The sequence below is a fragment of the Callospermophilus lateralis genome, chromosome 2, assembly GCF_048772815.1.
Source record: "Callospermophilus lateralis isolate mCalLat2 chromosome 2, mCalLat2.hap1, whole genome shotgun sequence".
Taxonomy (NCBI): Eukaryota; Metazoa; Chordata; class Mammalia; order Rodentia; family Sciuridae; genus Callospermophilus; species Callospermophilus lateralis.
Window position 1 is genome coordinate 69,664,886 of NC_135306.1, and position 21,920 is coordinate 69,686,805.

Below are 21,920 nucleotides of genomic sequence, written 5' to 3' on the forward strand. Positions count from 1 at the left end.
GCTTAGGGTCTCATTAAGTTACTGAGGCTGGTGTTGAACTCAGAATCTTCCTGCCTCAGCCTCCCAAGCTGCTGGGATTATGGGCATGTGCCATTACATACAGTGAAAAGGTAGAAAGCCCTTTTACCATACCATGAAGACTATGAAATACATTTCAAAAGTCCCCAAGAAGTGATCAGGAGAATAAGATTTTAATTTTATTACAAATCATGATTAGAAAGCTATTCTCCCCCACCCTTTTACATTCAGGCTATGAGGGCTGCAATAAATTCTCAATACATAACATAAAACTAAACCAAGTCATTTGAATAAGTACCTTATTTTAGAAATGACAAGATAGGGTTAAGAAATAATAAAAAAGTTATTATGATTCTTGAAGAAATTTGCCAAAAAACAAGTAACAAAATAGAAAAAACTGCAAAGTGTCTAGATTCTAAGGTAAGAAGAATACAATTCAGATCCCTGCCTCCCGCTCCTACCCCACCATTTTCTAATGTCATCTTGGAGAAGTCAAGAAATGAGTAAAAACTATTGGTTGTATCCAACATATTATTTTTCAACACAGTTAAATGTGGTCTCATATTTTACCTATATGGGGGAAAATATGGATATGAATTATTTTGTGTATAAGAGACATATAATGGATAAAGTTCATATGCTGTAGATGTAGATTCAGCGGATAATTATTGATATATATATTTTTTTGCCAGTCACTGCCAGGTATCTCATTTAAGACAATTATAATTTAATACAGGTTGTTATAACCACTCATCCTAGCAGAGTTACACATACAATAAATAGTGTAGGGACCCTGTGTGATCAGTGATGCATGGCAGCTTAGACCCAGACTACCAGGCAACCAGATAGAATGACACCATGAACTATTCTATTGAAAATCACAGTAGACAAGGATGAGATATTACTATTGGATGCTTGCAGCTCCATGTCATTTGAGCAAGTGGAACTGGCAACAGAACAGAATTACTTTTTGGGTTAAGGATACTATGGGAATTTGGAAAGCCTGAATTATTTGGGGAACAGGGCAGGAAAGGGAAATAATAAACCATGTAGGAATGAAATACCAGGCTTCATTCAGACTGAGGGTCCCCAAAGTTACATTAAATGGTTTGGACACTAGTCAATATCAAAAGGAAGTCCTTGAAGCTATCTCAGCAATGCAGGGGCAAAAATCAGAACTGGGTCCCAAAAGATAAAGCCTGGAGCAGTATGTGAAAAAAGCTGGAGATGAAGAGATCAAGTAGGAAGCCCTCCTACCTTAAGTGGTCCTGTTGAAGAAAATAATGGTGGTTACTGGAATCAAGGGAGAAGAGGCAAATGTGAGACACACAGCCAACATAAAATCAGGATGACTTGGCAATTATTGTCTGGGTGACAATGTGGTAAGGAGAAGCAAAAAGCCAAGACTGAGGGAACTAAATAAGACTTGGAAGAGGGAGTATTGTGCAGGCATAGGGTTGGGAGGTATTTGATGGTATTAGAGAGACTGATTTTTGTTCCTGGACCTGTTAAACTTGAAGTGACAAAGAAATGTCCACCTGTAAGTTGCAATGATCATTGTGGAGACAGTGAGAAAAAGGTTAGAGCCAGAGATAGGTTTGTGAGTAATTTCCAAAGAGGACATTGTCAAAGCCAAGGGAAAAAAAAAAGGATACTAGAGTGAAATCCTTAAATGAGACTCAGTAGGGGAGTGTATCTTAATGAATAAAACATAAAAGTTATTCAGAGTAAATAGTGCAGAAAACATGGAAATAATCTAAATTTATCATTCAACATTAGAGCTTCTAATACATTTTTAGAAAAGGCTATATATCATTTTCAAGAAACCCACATAACAAAGTTGGAAATAAAAAAGATAATGGAAATTTACTTTTCCAGAAAAGTCTGAAAAAGAAGCCGATATAAATGTATTAACATCGGATGAACTGAAAAGCAATTGTCGGGAATAAATAAGGTTGTTGAATAATGATAGAAATATAACTCACTGGAATAGGGCTAGTTTTAAAAGTTTATGAACTTCATAGCAATCTCAAAATATATAAAGGAAAAAACTGGACAGAATTTCAAGGAGAAGTCTCCTACTGTGGAAAACTTTAAAATCTCTTTAAAAAATGACAAAAAAAGAGATTGAGAACAAAGCTTCAGGTAGTGTCAACATTTATGGGTGAAAGCAGCGAGAAAGGGCAAGGAAAAGGGGGGGGGAATGGAAGCTGAAGGGCAACAGAGGAGCCCAGTGTCCCTGGATCTGTAGGGAGGCAGAAGATGAAGGTAGAACTCAATGCAGAGGGAAGAGTGGAGAGGGCTACTGCTCAAAACCACAGATCTTTAGGGAAAGATCACAGAGGAAGTGTTAAGTGATGGGATATGTAGCCCAAGTTTTAAGAATGATCTTAGAAAAAGGATACTAGTTCTTTTGATACCAGATTGAATAAATAAAGCATCAGTCAAGATCCCATCACATGCATATGGAGGGGAAGGGCATGGGGGAAGCTTAAATGTACAGCCCTCGCTTTCTTTGAAGGATAAGCCTTCTGTTGAATATTAAGGGCATAAATTAATAATTTTTGGTTTCTGTACTGGGGGGGGGGGACACAAGCAATCTGACAAACGGACTTTAAAATTTATGAGTGGGGGCTAAAATAAGCTGGCATTCCTAGAGAAAAACAACTGGCAGGGTGACTTTCCCTACCATAATCAGGGCTTATTATAGAGCTTTGCTGATTAGGAAAGTCTTTTGGTAGGTAGGTACGGAAACTGGATTATGACAGAGCGGGCATTATGTGACGTAAGGTTGGACCAATGAATGAGAAATGCAGGGTGAATTAGTCATCCTTACTTTGTATTATATACAGAAAGCCAATTATAGATTGGTTGTGCATTACATGTGAAAGATGAAGCTAGATACATGGTTTAGAAGAAACTATAGGGCATCTTTTTGTCATTGGGATAAGAGTTTATTAAGAGGCAAAAAGTTCAAAACACAAAAGGCCGATAAACAGATTCTCAAATGGAAATTTATCAAACTACAAATATAGTGAATAGAAAAGTCTTAAACAGGAAAAGCTAATCAGCACAGGGTGAGCATTTAAAATACATTAAAAATGTGAGTGTGGTTTAAAACTGCAACATAAAAGACTTGGAACAACTGTTGGGAAAGAGAGTGGCTATGAATTAAAGACAAACACAAGGATTGCTCTATGTTATTGAAGGCCTAGGAGAATGAGAACCAAATGGCTCAGCTTTGTGGGTGGTTCAGAGAAGCACTGGGACAGAGCAGAGGGCCACACAGGTGTGAGAACCTAGGGTAGAAATACATAGCATGTACTCTCAAGGCACAGGGAAATAAACGAAAGGTGCAATCTAGGCATACTTCCACATGGATTACTTGGGCATTTGGTCTTAGGCTAATGAATTATAGGGAGGTTTGGCATTCAAGGTCAGGTTCAATATCAAGGAAGAAGCAGTGTAGGGGCAGGGACAAGTAGGGCAGTTGTGTTTGGAGGAAAAAGTAGGTTTCAAAGCATTGGATTTTGGAGCAGCATCAGCTTTGAGTACAGATGTAAGTCCTAGATTTGACTGGGAGGTGATGGAAAGGTGAATAGCACCATATCCTGGGAGGTCTAGGAGAGGAGAGTCGATAGAAATTATTGGCTTGGAAATGGAGGTGGTGAAGTAGCAGCTGGGCCACTGCTGTCTGTCACTGTGACTTTTTGAGGGCTATACATATTATGGGGCTTGCAATGCTGAGTCCAGTGGGTCCTTCTCCACTGTAGAGTATCAAAAGGAAATTTTTCCCTCCCTATGGGGCTGGTAAGTTGGCAATGGTGATGGGGGAAGGGCTTCTGCAGGAGCTCAGAGGGTAGGCAGGAGCCCTGGGAGGCAGCAACAGGAGGAGAAGAAGCTGGCACCAGCCTCTGGAAGGAGGAGGTTTCTATATATAGAATCAGCCTCAAGGAGGGGATGGCCACTTGGGTACTATTTTCACTGTTCTTTATGGCCAGATGACTCTTGAGGAAGAAGGGCGGTGGGGGATGATTATTAAAGTCTGAATTCTTAAATATGTTCTCAGATTAATATGTTGTTGTGGACAGTTTTTCTTTTTGTATGCAAATAAATTGATGGAATTATCCCACAGGGTAGTTTATGGGAGGATACATCTGTTGACAGCTTTTGAGTAAACAGGAGAAATTAATTTCTTCAAAACTGTGAAGTGAGGAGAAAGTATAGCAACATCTCCATGTGGTGATGTCGTGAGGGGTGGCCTCACCTGCCTGGACACCTCAAAGGACCTTCAAGGCATATTTTCCATGAGACCACACTGGCTTGAGACCCATGTGACATAAGCTAAATTCTCAATGTGGGTCTTTTCTATGCAAGTTCACTGGAGTCTGGCAGGAGAAAGAAACCACATAAGCCTTAAAACTAAACCCCTTAACTGAACTTGGCAAATATTAGATTGGGCTCAGAATATTATAGTCCAAGCAGTTTGTAAAGGGAATCGATGGAAACTTGACAAATATATGAAAGAGGAATTTCACTATGTAATGCTTTGTTTTGTGTTATGTGCTATGCAGCCTGGTGAGTGGATAACACTGTAATAAGGCAGTTCTAGCTCTCCTTTTCCTGGCTGTGTATGCATTTCCTCACCTCTAAATGTCTCTGCAAGAGAAGGAAAAAATGGCTACCTCATATCCACTTTATTTGTAAAACATCTAGTCCTGTCCAGGCACATAAATAGCCCCTCAGAAATGGAAGTTATTTTAATTACAGTTACAATCTTAAAAACCCTAACTTTTCTGCCTAGATGTGAATAGAAGATGACTTACTGTCTGGTCAGGATGCATTTACTTAGCCTGGAGTAAGGACTATTTCACATTTCTTATAATGAACAACTTGGATTACAATGCAGCTGACCTTTGTAGCAGTGATCACGATTAAGCAACACAACTGTTATCAGGCAGCGTCTTGCAGAACAGTCCCATGAGCTACCCAGAGAAGTCCATTTAGCTTCATTTGGTTTTATGACCTCCAGTTGGTTCCTAGAATTTTACTAGAATTGCCTTTCTGGGAAATTTGCAGGACTGCAATATATAGCTCTGGTAAGTTTTTACAGTGAGCTTTGGCCTCAATATTGGAAAATCATCAGTACTCAGGAAAATCCATACTGTGGCTTGTGGAAGCTCAAGTTTTAGGCACCTCCTTCTTGGGAGGAAGCAAGTGAGCTGAGATGTGGAAAGAACTGAATTTGAGATGGGAGGATGCTGCACATGGGTGGCACTGTCAGGGATGGTAGAGGCTCTAGGGAAAAGAGCAGTCATGACCATGTACCCTAACTGCTGGTTTGGTCTGTCTGTCTGTCTGTCTGTCTGCCTGTCTCTCTCTCTCTCCCTCTCTCTCTCTCTGTGTGTGTGTGTGTGTGTGTGTGTGTGTGTGTGTGTGTCTGTGGTGGCCAGGCTTTGGATAATCAAGATTAGACATGCATTTTCTCCCCATTTGGACCAGACATGCCCCATTTTCTCCCCATTTAGTTTCCTCCCAAACCCAGAAGCTGACAGAAGACTTCTCACAAAGGCTGTGTGGATGCTTTCCAGAGATGCCTCTTGCTTAATATAATCAATTCTACTTTAAAATGTTTTGCTACCACTGTCACCAGCTGGACTCAAATGATCTTTGAAAATAGTCTTTGCAAACTGAGGCCTGATGGGAACTGATGGAATATACTCAACAGGCGATTTACTACATTGGCCTCAATGAGACAATTGAGAAAAAAAACCACAAAAAACGCTGTTTTTTGAGTCCTAGCTTCTCATTTACTAATCAAGTGAGTCCATGTTTCCTCATCTGTAAGGTAAAGGCAATAATCATACCTCCCTGATCAAGACAAAGATGGAACCAGTTAGTAGATGTAAAGATTCAGCTTCCTGCTTGGCGTACAGCAAGTGTTAAATGTTTGCTCATGTTATTTCTGTTTACCCTAACCAGAGGGCCTCTCCTTATACCACATTTGTTAGACATTTTTCTGATGTAAGAAAGGTTTCAATAGCTACTAGACGACATTTCAGAAACTGCAGACAGATATTACTAGCATTTCTTGGGTATGTCTCTTCATTTTCCACCATGATGCATTAGCAGATTAGTTTGGATGCTGTCACTAAAGATATTTGCCACAAAGTACTATGAATGACTTGCTACTTACCAGCAAGTGAAACCCCAAACCCAAGAAAGGATCAACTTGAGCATTTCCCAGGAGGAAACCTATTTTTGCTCAATTCATTTGGTTAAGGCAGTTGGAAGCATTCAGATGAGCTCTAAAAGGAAATTATGCTAAAACCCTGCTGCACATGCTTCATTAAATCCAAGGCTGAAAGACTTGTGTCTTTGCTATTTAGGTGAGGAAACTTGTGGGACCAGTGAGCCTGAGGAGGGTTGTAAGCTCGACCAGGGGGAGAAAAATGGTGCATGATTCAAGAAAATATTTGGGTCACATGGAGAAGGCCTCTGCCACCCATGGGGGATTACATACCAATTCCTTCTTTTTCATGCACTCCATGAGGATGATGAACAGATGCTGAGCTTGGGTTCGGGTGTATGTGAAGGTCTTCTGTATAGTCACCAGTAGCTGGTCCCTCAAAGATTCATTTATAAGTCTGCAAATAAAAACCAATGTCAAATAGGTCAACCCAGCTCCTCTTTGATATGCATTTCTTTTTAAAATTTATTTTTAATTGACACATAATCATACATAGTTATGGGGCATGGTGTGATATTTCAAAACCTGATACATTGTATAATAATTAAACCATAGTATTTAGCATATCCAGCATTTCATACAATTAGCATTTCTTTGTGGTAATACTTAAAATCCTCTCTTTAGCTATTTTGAAATATCCAGTGCAATTATTGTTAACCATAGTGACCCTAGAATGCAATGGAAATGTTATAGAACACAAGAAAGCATTATGAGGAATTTAGATAATAAGATTGTCTTCCTGTATTATTCTCAAAATAGTTACTTCAATTGAGATAATTTAAAAAGAGTACATTTAAAAATAAATCCCTTTTAATGTTTCAGAACCTAACAGAGTAAAGTAGGAAGATTGATTTCGTTTTGTTGTTGTTGCTCTTTTCCTTTTATCCCCCCATATGGCATGTGTTTAATGTCCTCTTCCTCAAATTGTCAACAGAAAACACTTTCAAATTAATAATCTGTATCTTGGTAAGAATTGACTATATCACTTCCCTGTAAATTGCAAAGTTTTCTCTAATTGTGCAAAGAAAAGTTATATAAATCATGAATTTTTGAGCATCAATAAGCAGAAAGAGCATTTATGTTTCCTTTAAAAAAATAAGCATACAGGTGGTAGCCTATCCAGCTTATGATTCAGGTCATCACTCTTTACATCAAGTTTTGCTCTGTTGCAGTGAACAAAAGTCTGATCCATAAGAAGGTATCATACTGGCTATTTTATTAAAAGACGGTTTTTCTATAGAAGAATGAATGAAAGTAGGGGAGATGCATCACATCAATCGACACACAGTTATGTCTGAATATGTATCAGTCACAACTAATTTTTAACTCCTCTCTCACTAGCTTGATGAGAAAAGGAGCCATCAAATAGCAGGGAATGAAAGCTCATTTTGTTATTAACAGACACTGTTCAAAAGCAAAAGGATCAAAGTTCTCTTAAGGACCAGTGGAACATTTTCCATAATTTGTCCAGTATTTTACAATCTGCACATTGCCTATATTATTGAAGTATCAGCAACTCTTAGATAAAATAGTAAATGATAATACCCCCAACAGACAATAGATTTGTTCAATTCTAAAGCCAGGGCATTTAGCTAGTAGGATCCAAATGTTTAGGGTCACACAGGAAATAAGTGGCAGAGTCAGAACCAGAACCTAGTTTTCAGAACAAGAACTGCTTTTCTGACTCTTTGGCCAGTGCTCCCGCCATCCTACCATGCTGCCTCTTTTTGCCCCAAGTGTATCACATGTCTTCCTCTATTCACTACTGTGGCTACTGGAGTAGATAGTTGTGGGATTTCCTTCAACATGAAAATAAGCCTGATTTTTATTGCTTAAGAGAAAGCAAGATACTTGAGAAGGTTGTCTTTTGAGTGCCCTGCTATGCTCTGGCTTGTGTGGGGTTTATCTGAGCCCACTGGGTTGGATATTACAGTGGTCCTATTTTGAAAAGGATAGCATCCCCCAGGATGGAACCACACCCAGGACCTTCAAAGTCACTCAGATGGATGGAAGATTGAGTTCCCCCTTCACCCATCCTTCTCCAGAAAGATCCAAATCAATATTTAGAAAAAGAGAATGGTCCAGATGGTGTTTGGGGGGAGGGGAAATGATACCAAATCTTCTCTCAAGATTTTCTAGGTTATTCTAGTTAGCTCTACTGTATCTCTTCTTAGCAGATGAATGGCAAATGTCTACTTAGTGCCAGACACTGTAGTATATGCCAGAGAGACAGGGATAGAAAAGATATATACACTTCCCACTTCAGGGAGTTATGTGCCAGTAGAATATAATGACATTCACCAGCAATTCAACTGCAGTCTCAGTGTTCAAGAAGTAGAGAAGATTATGACAGATAATCTGAGGGGTTCAAGGAAGACTCTCTGAGAAAATGCTATTTCATCTGAGACTTGAAGGATGAGCATTCACAGGATTAGAGTGATGCAGCTGCTGCGAAAGAGTAGATGAATGTGGTATGAACAGGCCTCTTTTTGGAGAAGATAAAAGGAAGTAAGTATGACTGGAGTATGGAGAGTATCATACTTTGGATCCTGAATGTCCTCCAAAGGCTCATGTGGTGATGGCTTGGCCTCCATATTGGTGCCATTGGGAGAGGGTGGAAGCTTCAAGAACTGGGGTCTATTGGAGGTTTTGAGTCACTGGGGGTATACCCTTGAAAGTGACATTCAGGCCTCTTCTGCTCTTTATTTTACATCCTGAAATGCCAAACAGTTTGCCCTGCCTCATACTCTCACTATATAATGTGCTGCCACATGAACAAATAATGGAGCCAATGGGTCACTGACTGTTATGGTTTGGATGTAAGGTGTCCCCCAAAAACTCACATGTGAGACCATGCAAGAATGTTTGGAGGAGAAATGATTGGGTTATAACCTTAACCCAATCAGCAAACCAATCATTGATGGGATTAACTAGGTGGTAACTGGAGACAGGTGGGGTGCAACTAGAAGAAGTGGTTCATTGGGGGCATGACTATGGGGTATATATTTTGTATCTGGAGAGTGGAGTCTCTCTTTCTCTGCTTCTGATCACACTGTAAGCTGGTTCCCTCTGCCACATCCTTCTACCATAATATCCTGCCTCACCCCAAGCCAGGAAGAATGGAGCCTGCTGTCTATGGATTGAGACCTCTCAAAGCGTGAGATCCCGAATGAACTTTTCCTCTTCTACAATTGTGCAGGTCGGGTCTTTCAGTCACAGCAGTGAAAAAGCTGACTGAAACACCAAACTGAAACCTCTGAACATGAGCCAAAATAAACCTTTTATTTCTACCTTTTATTTATATAAGGTGATTATCCCAGGTTTTTATTACAGCAAGGAAAATCTGATTAAAGAGAGAAAATCAGAAAAACAGGACGGGGCTCCGAAGAGGGTGAGCAGCCCCATTTCATGGAGAAGATCAAGGGGGAAATCATGTTAAAGCTTTAGGGTTTTATCCCCAAGGCAATTGAGAAGTCATTGAAGCATTTAAGGAAAGTGACACAATCACATTTGTGTTGCCAATTAATTTTCTTGAAGAGCACTCATACCTGGGCATATATCTACTTGACAGGAAATCCAAGTGGATGTGTTTAGAGAGTTCTGCAGTGTCAAGTGTGTGTAAGTGTTGTACATGATTAGTGACAGAAGGGACTCCCCTGATTAGACACTTGATAGGTCTGATCATTCATCTGCAGGTCTTTAATTTTTATTACAATTCAAAATTTGTTTTCCATTGCTAACCATCTGTAATAAAATTCAAATTCCCTGAGGTCATTAACTGTTTGAGAGATCTGCCTGTCATTTGCATTCAGTCTGCCACTTTGTAAAAAATTGAGGAATTATGTGCAGTTAAGCTAGTTTAGGTTTTTACTGATTAGGAGAGCTTGAAGAAATGAAAAATCTTACACTGTTGAGCCCAGTTTCACAACTGACTGAGGTTATATCTTTGGATAAATCACTTAGCAACAAGGTCCACAGAATGCAAGAAGTATGCTGGTGTTTCCCAAAGTGGAAACACCTATTGCTAATGGAACAAAAATGATAAGACATAGAACAAAAGTGTTTTTATCTATCCAGAGCATTATGTAGTATTCATTAAATGGCAAATAACCAGTATTCCTGGTTCAATCTTTTCTCCATCCTTCTAATTGCATCAGGAAGAAAACATCATTTTGGTGTCATTTTGCTTTAACAGCTCCCTAACATTTCAGATTTCCCCCTTAACAAAGAAATGATAGATTTCACACCTCATGCCTTTGACAAACATTTAATAAAATTGTTTTAAATAAGATTACGTACATTTTCTGAATCCATAGTATGTCATGGTTTGCAGGATGCAATGCTGGGGAGATAACGCTCATAACAATGTTGTGAGGCAAGTAGGTATGAGTTCCACTTGGTGAAATAGGAGACCTCCCTAAAGGAGGTTAAATGATTTGCGTTATATCTCAGAGCTTGATGACCTTCATGTTGAGTTGAATCTATTTAGTCTTGTCTCCATGATGCTGCCTTTCCTATGTATTCTCTTGGTGTGTCCTTAGCTTATTAACAATCTGCATTGCAGGTAGAAATTTAAGCTTATTTGTCTGTAGGAAAATGCTTTTCCTTTCTGTATAACACGTATGTTGTGTTCAGAGAACATTTGAAGGTGATCAGACAAGTCTAGGGAAGATAAGGGGAAATTGGTAAACTATGACCACAGCAAAGAGCATTTGATAGTTTGAAGATTGCTTCTCACCTTTTTTTAAATAAGTCTTTGCTAAATTGGATATTTTCTGCTTGGTACAAAGATTTATATTCTGTCTCTCTCATAGACCCTCTCTTTTGTGGTCATATTCCTTAGGATTTTGGAAGGTATGTGTGTGTTGCTAGGGATTAAACTGAGGAGCACTTTGTCACTCAGTTATACCCCTAGGTCTTTTCTTTCTTTGAGTTAGGGTCTTGCTAAATTGCCAAGGCTGGTCTTGAACTTGTGATCGCCCTTCTGGGATTACAGGTGTGCGTGCGCCACTGTGGCTGAGAGCCTGCTTTAAATGATTGTTTTTCTAACTCTTCCAACTTTTCTTCTGTATGACATTGGAGTAATTTAAGAATGTTGACTGTGATATTTAATCAGCAGCAAAATTAGAGATAAGCCCATTTTAGATTTCTTTTTATGGCACTGGAATAGTGATTGAATATTTCTTCACATCCAAACATGGTTGTAGTATTATGTGAAACTTCACTTTTAGGATTGGCTCTTTGACAAAGTGGTATTATTTATGGAAACTGTTAATTTGTGACTCCATATGTACCAATGTTATTTTTGGTACACCTAAAATTAGAGTGCTTTGTGATAAAAAGTATAATCATTTAAGTGAAGAAAATGTCTTTACTATGGCATTTGTGTCTCCATTTAAATGCTGCACTTGTGATCTGGAGCCTTTTAGATGAGTCACAGAGTAATTTAAAATAGGTCAATATTTATCCAGGGCTCAGGATAACCAACAAAACTCCCCACAGTTTGCAATTAGTATTCTATTAAAGCACTGGTAATACAGCCCACATACAGACATACTTTTCTTAGAATAAATTTAATTATCTGTAATATCAGATTTTTGTTCCTAGATATGAAAATCAGAAAATACATTTAGAATTCAGCAAGAGTATAAGAGCTAATCTCAAAGCTAATTAATGGCTTTCGAGGAGAGGAGCCCTTCCTGTGACCCCCATAGATTCTATTAGTTTCTTCAGACACAAAATGAGAAAATTTTTCTTATATAAATAAAAAGCTGTTAATACCATAATTTGGTACTTAAAAGACATCATTTCCCACAGAATCTCGAATTCTCTCAAGAAAAATGGAATTTTATCATTTGTTTGAAGCCAAAGCAAATTACCAAGAATTACAGAAAGGACACAGAAAGTTATGTGTCTTGACTAAGGTCCTAGAGAATGGCATTTCCCTACTCTCCTTCTGCCCCTCCTTCCCATCCCCTGGGTGACAGTTGCTACTTCCTCCTAAATGCCATAGCTCTGGGGCCAAAAGTAACAGCATGATCCTCCCCAGAGAGGCAGTAGAGCATTGTTAAGAGAGGCATCATGACCACCAGGGCCAGGCTTTCTGGATTTAGGCTGTCACCAGCTGGCTGTGTGACCTTGTGCAAGTTATTTATACTTTGTTCTTTCACATATGTAAGATGGAAATTATAATAGTGCTTATCTCATAGACTTATGAATGTTAAATGAATTCATCTTCATAAAAGACTTAGAAAAGTGCCCGGCACATAACAAGTCCTATATAAACATTTGCTATTTTTTCAAATGCTATCATGCTTCTTAGGAAAGAGTCCCTGATATATTCCTTTCTATTGAGTAGGGTAATCTGAGGTCTGTCCTTTGTGTACAATGCAGAATTCTCTCCTGAAATTAATAGTGCTCTGTAGACTTGGAAAGTCCTTTGGTTTAGGCTGGACAAGACACTGTTCTACTTCAGGGGGTTTAGAGACCACCAATTCTTTCTTACACTTGAGAAATGAAGATACTTATATTTAGAAAGCTTCATTATATGGAGTTTTGCAAACACCCCATGAAGATATTTACACACTTATTTACTTAGTCATTTATTCAACAAACCATACCGATACCTATTATGTGGCAGGCACTGTTTTAGGGGTTTAATGGGAATACTATTCAGCTCTACATGGTTATATACCATATATCCTGGTAATCCATTACTAGGTAACACACCTCAAAACTTAAGGGTATGAAACAGCATTTATTTATTGTTATTTTATGAACCAGACAGAGCATAGATCAGATGACCTTTTCTTTTCTTTTGGCCCAGTGATATCTGGGGCCTCAGCTGGAATGGCTGAAGAAGCCTCCAAGGGTCAGATGGGCCTGTGTGACTGGGGCCTTAATTCTGCATGTGTCATCTTCTGGTAATGTCCAAGTCATTTTCTTGGTTCCAAGTCTGGCATCTGGCCTGGAATAGCTGAGAGAGCTATAGCTTGAGATGCATTGCTCTCTCCCTGATGAATGTAAGGTAAACTTGCATGGAAATTGGTCTTTCCTACAGTGAGGGTTCCAAGTGAGAGTATTAAAAGAAGACAGGCATAACTTTCAAGGTTTCTTATGACTTGGCCTCAGAAGCCCCAGAATGTCATTTCCTTGCATTTGATTAATCAGGCCAGTCTCTAGAGCAGCCCAGATTCAAGAGGAGAGAAGGAATACCCTCCATCTCTTGATGGGGAAAAAGGCACAATATGTCAAGAAGAGATATGTGGATGTAATGATGTTGACGACAACCCCATTAAGTGCTCCTGTTCAGATGAGACATTGTGAAGTAGCAGTCTGCTCCATGGTTCAGTGGTAATCAGCCTCACCAACCTCATAGTGAATTCTTTCTTCAACATCTAATTATGGTATATATGTGTACGTTGAGATGTTGTTATCTTGTTAGTGATGGAAAACTCTTTCAGTGTTTTAGAAAGGGTGGGATAGAATCATGTTTGCTTTAGAGACGAATCATTCCATCAATGCTGAACACACATGTTCCACAAACACTAATCTCCCAAGTCCACCAGACTTTTGCATACCACTATGCCCTTAAACATGCTGGGTCAACTGCTTGGAATATTCTTTACTCCTGAGCTCATCATTCAAAACTCATCATTTAAAACTCAGTTCAAACCCTACATCCTGTGTAAAAGTCTCTGACTACCATTTTCATGATGTTCTCAAAGCACTTGTCATCTACTACAGTAGTTATTACATTGTATGGGAAAATATTTCACGTCTCCTCCAGTAGGTTATGAACTGCTTAAAGCAGAGGTTGCTTGTTTTGCTGGTACCTTAAGTTCTAGAAGAGTGTATGGTTCAATGTTGGCTCTGAAGGGATGCTTGTGAATTGACTGAATGAAAAGCTGCCTGCTCTGTTGGGAGACCATGTTGTCTTTGTACTCATGGTGGGACCGACTTCAAACCTTTTTGGGAAAACAGGAGAAGTGACATAGTTTTACCTTCCAACCATTTGATTTTCTTTTATCCTTTTTCTTAACCAGATTAATTTCTAAGAATATACTTGGTCTCTTTCTCTCTCTTTTTTCCAGTACCAGAGATTGAACCCAGGAGCATTCAATCACTGAGTCACATCCTCAGCCTCTTTTTTATTTTGAGACAGGGTCTTGCTTAGTTACTTAGGGCCTCGTAAGTTGCTGAGGCTGGCTTAGACTTCATATTCTCCTGCCTCAGCCTCCTGAGCTGTTAGGATTACAGGAGTATGCCACTGCACCTGGCTCTATCATTTTTTTTTAAATTCATGGGGAGTTTAGAAATTGATCATCCATCTCAAAAGGCTTTAAGTGATTTTATTTCTGGATACTAGTTTAGCTCTCCCTTTGAACTGCTTTGTAGTTTTTGTCTTGAACAGGTAGTCTTACGCACTTGCATCTCCCCCATAATGTTTAGGGTAATGTTTTAGTTCATAAAAATGCTCAACAACTGTGTGAAGACCTTAAGGATTTTTGTGATATCAAGGTGATTTCCCTCACACAAATCTCAGTTTTGACACATGGAAGTAGTTCTCTCTTACAAGTCAACACAGCATGATATACATTTTTCAACTAATTTCATAATATACATGGTGGGTTTTGTAATCTGCTGTAGAAGATGGAGTGAATAATGAAGGTGCTATGATATGGTGCCTTTGGTTGCAATACAGTTCCTTTATTTACTAATGAGAGACCCAAGACAGATTATTCAATCTTGTCTTCCTTGTCTGTTAAATGGAAGCAGCATGTCTTTTAAGGTTGATATATTTAGTGATGGTAGAGGTGGAAAAACACTGTATGAAAAGCACCATTGTCCTAGCACATAGATGTTGAAAAACTGGCAGTTTTTTGTTAAGTAGAGTCTTCTGCACCAGCAGGGAATCCCATTGATGTTTAGCTAGCTCAAAGCTGAACCAAGGTAACTGGCATTCAAATTAGCTGGAGAGGACCATCACTTTGAAAAATCAGATTTTAGTATTTCTATAAATGTTGGATAAAACATTTATGTGAATGGGATGGAAAAGACCCCAATTCAAAGCCATGTAGCCAGGATGTTCCTGAAGAGAGCCCAGATATGTCAGATCATATTTGTAAAGGTCATGCAGAAACAAAGTGTGATGCCAGGATTCCCTGAAGTCATTACCCTTATAAAATTCCATGCCATCTCACTCAACTGTCACCTCCACCTGCTAATCAGAATTTGAGCTCCTGCTAATCAGAATTTGAGATTTCTGAAGTCTGTATATCTTTTTTTTTTTTTGATACCAGGGATTGAACTCGGAGGAGCTTGACCACTGAGCCACATCCCCAGCCCTATTTTGTATTTTATTTAGAGATGGAGTCTCACTGAGCTGCTAAGCACCTTGCCTTTGCTGAGGCTGGCTTTGAACTGGGGATCCTCCTGCCTCAGCCTCCTGAGCTGCTGGGATTATAGGCATGTACTACTGTGCCTGGCTTGAAGTTCTATTTTTCTTTAGTGAAGGTACTAATCAGAAAATTCTACCAGGGCATTTGAACTTCAAGGTAAAGGAAGAATATAACTTTAGAGCAACCATTTTATGGGTGAAGAATATGAAGCCTGCAGATGATAGCTGATAAGAGTCAGCTGGGCTTAGAGGACAAGACAGTAGGAAAGAAGTTTTGAAAATGGATTATGTGAATGTAAATGTACAGGTGCAACTCAGTGTATTAATACAGTTAGTGACTTGTTTGGGTACAAATGGTTTTGTATCTGAGATAGAATGTTTCATATCATGTGTGAGAAGACTCAGTAATGTGATTTCCAGGATCCACTATTTTCCCAGAATTATTTCCTCACTATATCAGATGCTAGGGTGTCTTTTAGTTGATTAAAAGATACATAAGTACTTTGTTTAACAATTAGAAGCCCTAAGAATAACTCTTAGGATAAGTGATGATTCATGTTAAAATCACACTTAACTGACTGATGTTGATGTTTTTGAGAAAATACTAGTTAGAAAGATGGATGGAAAAGATTAAATGGAACAAATAAATGGGCTTAGGTGTTATTTTGCTCAACTTTTTACTGATGTGCTGGGAGCCATCAGCCAAGTAGGTATGACAAATTCCTTGCCAGCTTACTCCCATGCTGTCTAGTGGAAGGACTTCTGAAAGGTGACCTTGCTCAAGGACCAGGGCAGGATCCGTGTTTAGGGTGTTCCCCCTTTAGAATAGGGCGGTTTAGCATAATAGGAGATTAGGGTGTTCCCCCTTTAGAATAGGGCGTATCCTGCTGCTGAGTTCCTCTTGAGTGCTTAGGGTCAGACAGTATATTTTGGGAGACAGAAGCCCATGCGGTGTGGATTTGGGCAGAAAACGTGGATTCCCCCAGAGCGTGTTTGTAGACGGCCGGTGTGAGTTCGGGAATAAAGAATTGCTGTTTGAATCTACAAGCTGTGTGGAGACTCGTGATTTGTGCCCAGCCAGAGACTGCGGCACTGATGGTCAGATATAAATGGCTCTATCAGCTAAGACCTGTGAAAGAGAAATAGCAGCTCTGATATTGCTTTAGTGTCTAGCCTAGAAAAACTATTCACCTATGCTTTTGTTTTGAGGATTTCATCTGGTCATTTGAGCTAGTTAGAAAGAACTTAGTGAAACTGACCTGTTAAGGGCAGAATGTCTATATAATGATGATACAATTGAGGCTGGGGTTGTGGCTTGCCTAGCCACGTGCAGGGTGCTGGGTTTGATCCTCAGCACCATATAAAAAAAATAAATGGATAAAGTGGAGCTATTATGTCCAACTACAACTAAAAAAAATGATGGTACAATCTGTTTTTTTGGCAAATTTCATTACTGCTACCCACAAAGTGATCATTGCTGATTTTTTTTAATCTTTGTTCTTTTTTATTTTTCCCCCACTCTAAAATCCTGAGATGGCTATGGTAAAATAGAAGGCAAAGCTATATATAACAAAGGAAACAGGAGGTAGATGGATGGGGTGGGGTGGAGGGTGGTAGGAGAGGTGCTCAGTATCTACTGTAGGAAAAACTTTGGGTTCTGTTTTTGCACAGGGCATTTAATAACACAGATTGACCTAAACAAATCCCGACTAGACTGTAAACCCCTGGATACAAAGGCTTCACCTTAGTACTTGGCTATCCTCTTCTCCCCTTCACTTAGGACCAAGCAAGTGTCAAAGGCCAAAGGCTTTTCTGCTACTTTTATACTGACCCCCCTTATCTACTCTTTTCCCCATAGTATATCACCTCTAAAATATTATACAGTATGGTTATTCATCTATATAACCTCACTAAAATATAAGCTTCAGAAGGGCAGGAAGTTTTGTCTTTTTGTTTACTGGTGTGCTATTGCCAGTGCTTATACTGGAGCTTAGACCGTAATAGTTGTTTAAAAATATGAGTGGCAGAATATGTAATGTTGGATGAAATAATGTAATGAATATATGAAGGCAGCAATTTCAAATACATTGGCAATCTATTAGATGTTCCGGCATTCCTGGTTTGGTGGAATGTAAGAGCTATGCCACCCCATGTAGAGGTTGCTAACCATCTGTGGCTATTTAAATTTAATTATGATTAAATAGAATTAAAATTCAAGTGCTCAGAACCTGCCTGGGAGGACACCACAGATATCTAAGTTTCCATGATGATGGACTCTATTGGACAGCAATGCTCTTAAGGCTGACGGGGCTGCCATACTCTCCACCTGGACTAGGTCTAGCTGGATGTTTAGGTATCAAATCCTGAAGAGTGCTGGCTCTGTCTATGCAATTTCTCTTCTTTACTTTGCTTTTTGGTTATGAATGTGCCCAAGAGTAGAAAATGAAATGTTGCCAAAGAACACAGGGACTGTAACATAGTCAGGTAGGTTTTCTGCCAAAATGGTAAGTGGAGCACATCCTCTGTGCTCATTCCAAGTAAAATCCCATTAGGAATACTGCCCATAGCCAGGCAAGAGGGACAGTCAAAATATTTATTGTTTTGGGCTCTGCATAAAAGACAGAATCAGAGCTGGCTTGAGATGTGTGGAACCCTCAGGCAGGCAAAATATGGGTGCTCCTTCAATGGATGGGCGTTAAGTATTGGCTCAAGATTTATTCAGAGATGATAACTAGTATATGGAAGAAGATGGAAGCTGGATGCAGCCTCCTTTGTTGTCTGAAATAGCTCAACTCCAAGGCAAGCAAAATAAACCTCCAGTTCCGGCCCCAATTTGCCTGGGCAGGTCACTCACTAGCTGTGAAATAATTGGCCAATGACAGAACTTTTCTGTCCTAAATTTCTTCATTTATAAAATGGGGATAATAATCATAACTGTTTTGTAGAATTTAACAGGTAACATATTTAGATAGGGCTCTTGCATGTAGAAGCTTTAAAAACATTAATTCCAATGCCTTAAGCATGCTGTTGGAGAGAGGGTTAGGTGTGGGGAAAGAAAAATCTTTATCTTTCACAAAGTAATTTGTCAAATTATTTCTTCTAACCCCATATGCTACTTTAAGATGTTGGGGCAAATAGTTTTCTCTCTCTTTTTAAAAATTTTTTTATTTGTTCTTATGTGATGCTGAAGATTGAACCCAGTGCCTCACATATGTGAGGCAAGCGCTCTGCCACTGAACCACAACCTCAGCCCCAGTTTTCTCTTTTTGTTCCATGTTGTGTAATTTATTTCTAGTTATTTTTTAAAAATTATTATTTCCTATACATTATCCATAAGCAATTGGTGAATTGAACTTGTCCTTTGCTCAAGAGCCAAACAGTATTTTGCAGTACAGAGTGTCTTGTCCTTCATCTCGTTTATGTCATGCATGGAAAGTGTCATATCAAATAATTTAGAAATTGATGTGCTTCACAGTATTGATTTTAAAAAACAACTTTCCTTTTTTTTCTGAGTATCTTTAAGTTATCTAGGGTTCTTATTTTTCCTATTGGTTTCAAAATTCAATGAACTACTTGATTGCCTGGTAGTCTTATATATAGGGAGGGTATCTCTAAGATTTTGGCTTTGTTCCAGTGTAAGGTTAGACATTTGTGGTATGTTGACTGTACATTCCTTTCTTTGCCTCAGTTGGCTTTGTTAATCACAATACTCTTTCCTGTCAGCCCAGCCATGGCCTCAGGATCATCCTCAACACATTCCAGGAAGCCACCACCAACAGAGTTGAGCTTCCACTATTTGTCATTTCTGCCCCAGAGATGATGATAAAATTTCAAATACACTATCAAACAGCAAAAACTAAGGATATCCTAGACCCAAGGAACTCCAGATTTGAGTCTGTCTCCAAGAGGATGAAACATGGATTCTATGAAACAGATTCTTGATATTAATCATAGTAATCATTAGATTTCAAGCATATATGAAACGGTTTACTCCAAACCTTTGGGAGTTTCCATTCTGGATGGACATATGCTTTGCTATGAATATTCCCAGAATAAATAATAATGTATTGACTCTGGAATAGCTGTACAGCAACTAGGATAATAAAGGTCTCATTAAAACCAAAAGGAGACTTTTGTAGACAACAGCAATATGGATTTGAGTTATCTCTGGAATTCTTCTTCAATGCATTTTTAGTCTTTCTCTGGCTGAAGAAAGCAGGTGGCCAATGGTGTATATACTTTTCACAAATCCCATGGTCCATGATCAGCATCTGAGACTTGCATGGGGAATTAGAGGAAACTCCATAAAGAACATCCCAAACATTGTAATTAATGGTACTACGGGGTGTGGGGGGGTGATGTTAATCTACTACATTTCTAGCAGCAGCAGGTTCTAATGTCAGCCACATTGATTCAAAATTAATGTCCTCTAGAGGAGAGGGATAAATTATAGGGATTTTTTTGAGCCTTATTCATATGTTTTAAACATACCTGTGGATTTTAATACCTTTCCAAAATCATTTCATGAGGGAGAGGATATGTTTTTGTAGAACTGCAGAGAAACATTTATTTACCCACGTCATCTCTAGTAAATTTATCTGTCCAACTCATGACAAGACAGGTCCATGAAAACAGGGTGTACTTGAGAGCAGTGTAGAGGAGCATGAGGTTGGGTTGCAGGGTGAATGGAAGGCACGTTGTGTTCGATGACTTTAGAGAGAGGTTGGGGCTAGAATGTACAGGGTCTTGAGTCCACCTAAAGGCCGGGGAAGTTGACCTGGATATTAATGCTGTCTTGGAGCCAGGCAGCCACAGGAAGCATTAGGAACATGGCTCTGGCAGTACAGTCAGTCCCAGGACCAACAGTATCATCCTCTTCTGGGACTCCTTTGACATGCAGATTATCTGACTTCAACCAGATTTATTGAATTAGAAAATGTCTGGTTGGAGCCCAGCAATTTGTGCTGTTGTCTTTCCTCTTATTTTTAAAATTTATATTTAAGTGACAAAATGATCTATTTGTGGTATACAACATTTGATAATAGGCATATTGTAGAATGGCTCCATCAAGCCAATTAACGCATGCATTTATTCCTATACTTTTTCTGGTAAGAACAATTAAAATATACTCTTAGCAATTTTCAAGCATATAACATGTTGTTCTTAACTATAGTTACAACGACATATGATAGCTCCCTGAACTCATGCCTCCTGTTGGGCAATTTGTTTTAGGAAGCTATCTGATTTGGATGATTAGGAGAGCCACAGATCTAGACCTTCAACCTTAGTTTCAACAGAGTAAATCCCCATTGTGATCAGGTAAATTTTGATTCTACCTGAGATTTCAATTAAGAAAAAGTTCAGAGCCTTTAAATAGAAAAATCAGGCCCATAGGAGGTTGGGACTCTAATGGTTGTTCCTGACAACTGTTGAGTCAAAGGAAAGTGGGGTGGGATGGTTCCAGGGCTGAACTTTTAAAGCTGGTTCTAGTGATTATGCCTCTTCTACAGTGAAGAGAATCATTGTTCACAATCAACTAGCACCATTTCACTTTGAAATACTTTGGCTTTTCTTATCATTTTTTTTCCCTTTCTAATTGGTTGGATGGATATTTTGAACTAGTAAGGAAATAATTTAGAAAAATGGGAGTGAACGAAATGGTCTTAAGAAATACATGTAAATAAAAATAAATTAAGTCTGTCATTCCTGTCTAAATGAGTGTTTTTATGGTATAGCTTGCTCTTCAGGGAAGAATTTCCAAGTCTGACAGATGTTTGGAACCAGGCACAGCTGTGGTAAAGAACTAAATGAGGCGATTCATGGTAAATACACTTTTCAAGTCAATTGGGTTCCAGAGACCAAATGCAACAGAGGGTACAATGTGCCTGGGGCACCAGTACAGTGACTTGTGAGGAGAATGCAATTAAGGAGTAGAAATGGAAGAAGCTATTTTTGAAAACATCAGAGAAATGTAAAAAAAAAAATCTAATTTTTATAAATTGTAATGTAACTTCTGAAAATGTGGTCCACGGATTACTGTCATCGGAATCGCCTGGGGTTTAGTTTCAAATAGTTTCTCGGACCCCACCCCCCGTCCATCAGAATTGGGACATACAGGGGAATCTATATGCTCTAAAGCTCTCCAGGTGACTGTTAGGTATGCTGAAGTTCCACAATCACATGCTTGTTGTGAATGTTTTCTGTAAAACAAGTGGTCGAGTGTTAGCTAAGCAAATCTTTGGGGAATGTAAT

At 39.0% G+C, this 21,920-nt stretch overlaps 1 protein-coding gene across 22 annotated transcripts in view; it reads right to left on the minus strand.

Annotated features, from left to right (window-relative positions):
• Positions 1 to 21,920, minus strand: part of Trpm3 (transient receptor potential cation channel subfamily M member 3) — a 788,425-nt gene that overhangs the window by 171,807 nt on the left and 594,698 nt on the right. For all 22 annotated transcript variants that reach the window (XM_077108674.1, XM_077108668.1, XM_077108665.1 and 19 more), the window contains one exon: positions 6,542 to 6,665. In XM_077108674.1, the coding sequence (XP_076964789.1) occupies positions 6,542 to 6,665 (124 nt within the window). The remainder of the gene's footprint in view (positions 1 to 6,541; positions 6,666 to 21,920) is intronic.